Genomic DNA, 3,895 nt, shown 5'->3' with positions numbered 1-3,895 from the left:
TCTGTGATGAACCTTCCTCTACAAACGTCTATTCTCTTATGGATAAGTTATCACTAAATTACATTTGTCATTCCCATGCTTAGAAATGGAGAATATTCACAAATAAAGTATGGCCATAATAAAATAATGCTCATGCTCTTCAATTTCCGTGCAACTTTTTTTTATTGATCATTCTTTGCCACAGAGCGTCTCGTGATTCTCAAATCACATCCATGAAGAATCGTACAGACGTGACCGATTTCATCCTGCTGGGACTAACTGATAACCCAGAACTGCAGTTTCCTCTCTTTATAATGTTCACGCTCATCTACCTCGTCACTCTGATTGGAAACCTGGGGATGATCGTGCTGATCTTGCTGGACTTTCGTCTCCACACTCCTATGTATTTCTTCCTCAGTAACCTGTCTCTGGTTGACTTTTGTTACTCCTCAACAGTCACTCCCAAGGTCATGGCCGGGCTCCTAATGGGAGACAAAGTCATCTCCTACAATGCATGTGCTGCCCAGATGTTCTTTTTTGCAGTCTTTGCCACTGTGGAAAATTACCTCTTGGCCTCAATGGCCTATGACCGCTATGCAGCAGTGTGCAAACCCCTCCATTACACCACCACCATGACGACAGGTTTGTGTGCTCGTCTGGCCATAGGCTCGTATGCCTGTGGTGTCTTAAATGCCTCTATAAACATTGGAGACACCTTTAGTCTCTCTTTCTGTGTGTCCAGTGTGGTTCATCACTTTTTCTGTGATATTCCAGCTGTCATGACTTTGACGTGCTCTGATAAACACAAAAGTGAGCTGATTCTTGTTTTTATCTCAAGCTTCAATGTCTTTTTTGCACTTTTTGTTATCTTTATTTCCTACCTGTTCATATTTACTACCATTCTGAAGATACACTCAGGTGAGGGATACCAGAAGGCTTTATCCACCTGTGTGTCTCACCTCATTACAGTTTCCATATTTTATGGGACAGTCATCATCATGTACTTACAGCCAAGTTCCAGCCGTTCCATGGACACAGACAAAATCGCATCCGTGTTCTACACTGTGCTCATCCCCATGCTGAACCCTGTGGTCTATAGCCTGAGGAACAAAGAGGTCAAGAATGCATTCAAAAAGGTTGTTAAAAAGGCAAATTTTTCTCTAGGTTTTGTCTTAATGAAGTAGAATCCACAGAAAGCTATTAAATCCTTATTAGATTTACTCCATGCCACGACTCAAATGTTAAGGACATTTGGGGTATTAGAAAAAATATTGGTCTAATATTATTTATTTTTGTTGAGGAATAAGTCCAACCCTCTAAAATGCAAAAAAAAAAAGTAATGGTTTTTAATAAAGTTTATTTCATGATGAAGTATGTGCTTTTGTTGGCACATTCCATCCAGAGGCAAATAATGATAGCAACTCAACAAATTAAAGCTTCAGTCATTACTGAGTGATTTGGAAAGAAAAGAGTATATTCATGTGGAAGTTTGCCAAAGAAAATAAGCATGTTAGAATAAAAGGAGATGTAATTACATTATTTTTACCTTTATCTTTTGAGTACCAACTCTTCACATTTTGTCTTAAAAATTACATTAAAGGGGCATCTGGGTGGCCAAGCATCTGACTTCGGCTCAGGTCATAAACTCATATTTCGTGAGTTTCAGCCTTGCTGTCAGCTCGGAGCCCACTTCGGATCCTCTGTCTCCCTCTGTTACTGCCCCTCCCCTGCATGCTCTCTCCCTCTCAAAAATAAACATGCAAAACTAAAATTAAAAATGCATTCAAAAATAATAATGGTACCTGGGGTTTTTTTTTTGGTAATAAATGCTTTGAAATGGTTAATGCCACTCATTAACTTGTACTTTAGTGGAGTAATCACTCATCCACCTCATTCACCCTTGTACTGGAAATACTGGACAGCCCCAATCTTGCCTTGTCTCGGTATTAGCTATTTTCTCCATGGGCTATTTCTACACTTATTTCAGAGTGCTGGTTAAATGTTACCCACTCAAGGAGTCCGTAGACGCCTGCCACGAGAACTTTACAAAAAAGTGACTCCTTTTCCATGGATTTTTTCCCTAAGCCTGCTCTATTTTTCATAGGCATTATCAACATTCAACTCTTACGTTTATTTATTTCATTTATTTCCCTCGAGTGCATGGAAAGTCCTTTTAAGCAATAGCTTTGTATGGTTATTTCACTGAAAATAAAGCTTTGAGCCTTATTTAAAAATAACTTTTCTGAGCATCAAAATAACTCCAGAAATTCCAAGTTATATAGGTGAAAGCGAGTTACAAAAACTCACTTCAAGGGGGGAACACCACCAATATCAACCTGATAATGATCTCAGCTCTTGTAGAAAATTAGCAGTCTCAAAAACTCGCCACCTCTAACAGTGAATAATTCTTCCTCTTTTTAAATTTCCCTAACTGTTCACTTGCCTACTTGCAGCCAACCAATCAGTGACAAATGTACCTGAAGACCAGTTAGAACATCTCCCCCACTTCCAAAAGCCATATCTTAACAAAGCACCTGCCAAATATACACTGGCTCAGTATTTCTTCATTTCACTCAATGAATTTACTCTTTACTAACACCCTTGAACTCCTGCTGAAATGAAATTTACTGGAAATGGGGGGTTTTTTTTGATGCAAGTTCACGAATAAACTACTTTTGTTAGTGTTGTGTGCGACATAGTTTTGTGTTTGATATGTTTCAGAAGTGGCAATAAAGAATAATGGGTAAGAAAAAAAACATTCAAGTGGTTGGAACAAGGAACCAAGGAAAACAGTGAAAAATCGAATTATGCCTAGAGAAAAAAAAATCAAGTCTCATAAAGAAATATTTCCCATCACCAGGGCTTTGTAATGTCAATTCAGCAAGATTTGTGAACTGTCTGGTATGTCTTCCATTACTCTCTGTTATGAATGGGAGGGTTTTTTTTAACCTGGTCTAACATTATTTGCTGGGTATGACTATAGAATGAGGTCAATTTTCTTTTTATTTTGTAAGTTGTCAGACCATAAGGAGCCATTTCTAGACTCGATGGAGAGGCAATTTAATCAATTCGTTAGGCTGGATGTGGAACTTCTCTGGCGATTTTAGGGTCTATGGATTTTAGGTTGTCTCCCTGGTGCAGGTGCATCAAGTGTCCTCTGGATGGAGGAAATGTAAAACGGACATTTGCCGATCAAAACATTATAATGGAAAATACAATTAATTGTTTTCCCAGCAATTTCTCTTTCATTCCTGAGCATGTAGCTAGTAGGCTCCATTTTCCAGCTCTCAAGAAACTGAGTTCCTGGGATTGTGTTCCCGTGACTGAAACGTGAGCGTGAGTCATGTGCTCCTTTCAAGTTAGTCTCCTGAAACTTTCCGTGTGATCTTCTGCTCACTGTCAGTCTTTGTCATCGGCTGGTAGAATTCATACTGCAAGACATGGGAAAACCACTAAGCTGAGAGACTCTGGGTCACTGAACCACAGGATGATTTCCCATAGAACAACGAACTGAACAGTATGTAAGCAAAAACGTCTATGACCATGGCACTGAAATACTGGAATCTGCTTGTATGGCAGCTGGTATTATTCCCACTAACGAATACAGAACATTTCCTGTAAGTCGATCTACATGCTGTTTGAAGTAAGTCAGAAGTGAGGGGCTATATGATGAGGAAAACTGTCAAACTGCTCTAACACAATTTAATGCCACAATTATTTATTTCTGAGCCCTCAACTCAATCTCCAAATCGAAACAAAAATGGCTAGCACACATAAAATTAGCACAGGTGTTAGACAGAAAATAGCTCGACATGAACCCTATTTTAACAAGCTTTTCTTATTTATTTATTTATTTATTCATTCATTCATTTACTTTTAATATGAAATTTATTGTCAAATTGGTTTCCATACAACA

At 38.6% G+C, this 3,895-nt stretch overlaps 1 protein-coding gene across 1 annotated transcript; it reads left to right on the top strand.

Annotated features, from left to right (window-relative positions):
* The first annotated feature begins 209 nt into the window (after nucleotides 1-209).
* LOC122201342 (olfactory receptor 5B2-like) lies at nucleotides 210-1,163 on the top strand. The gene has a single exon (XM_042907213.1). It carries the CDS (start codon nucleotides 213-215, stop codon nucleotides 1,161-1,163), a length of 951 nt encoding a protein of 316 aa, XP_042763147.1. The 5' UTR covers nucleotides 210-212.
* The last annotated feature ends 2,732 nt before the right edge of the window (nucleotides 1,164-3,895 follow it).

This window comes from Panthera leo, chromosome D1 (assembly GCF_018350215.1).
Source record: "Panthera leo isolate Ple1 chromosome D1, P.leo_Ple1_pat1.1, whole genome shotgun sequence".
NCBI classification, from domain to species: Eukaryota; Metazoa; Chordata; class Mammalia; order Carnivora; family Felidae; genus Panthera; species Panthera leo.
Note: the sequence above shows the minus strand (reverse complement) of the source record. Positions and strands in the feature narration are given on the sequence as shown.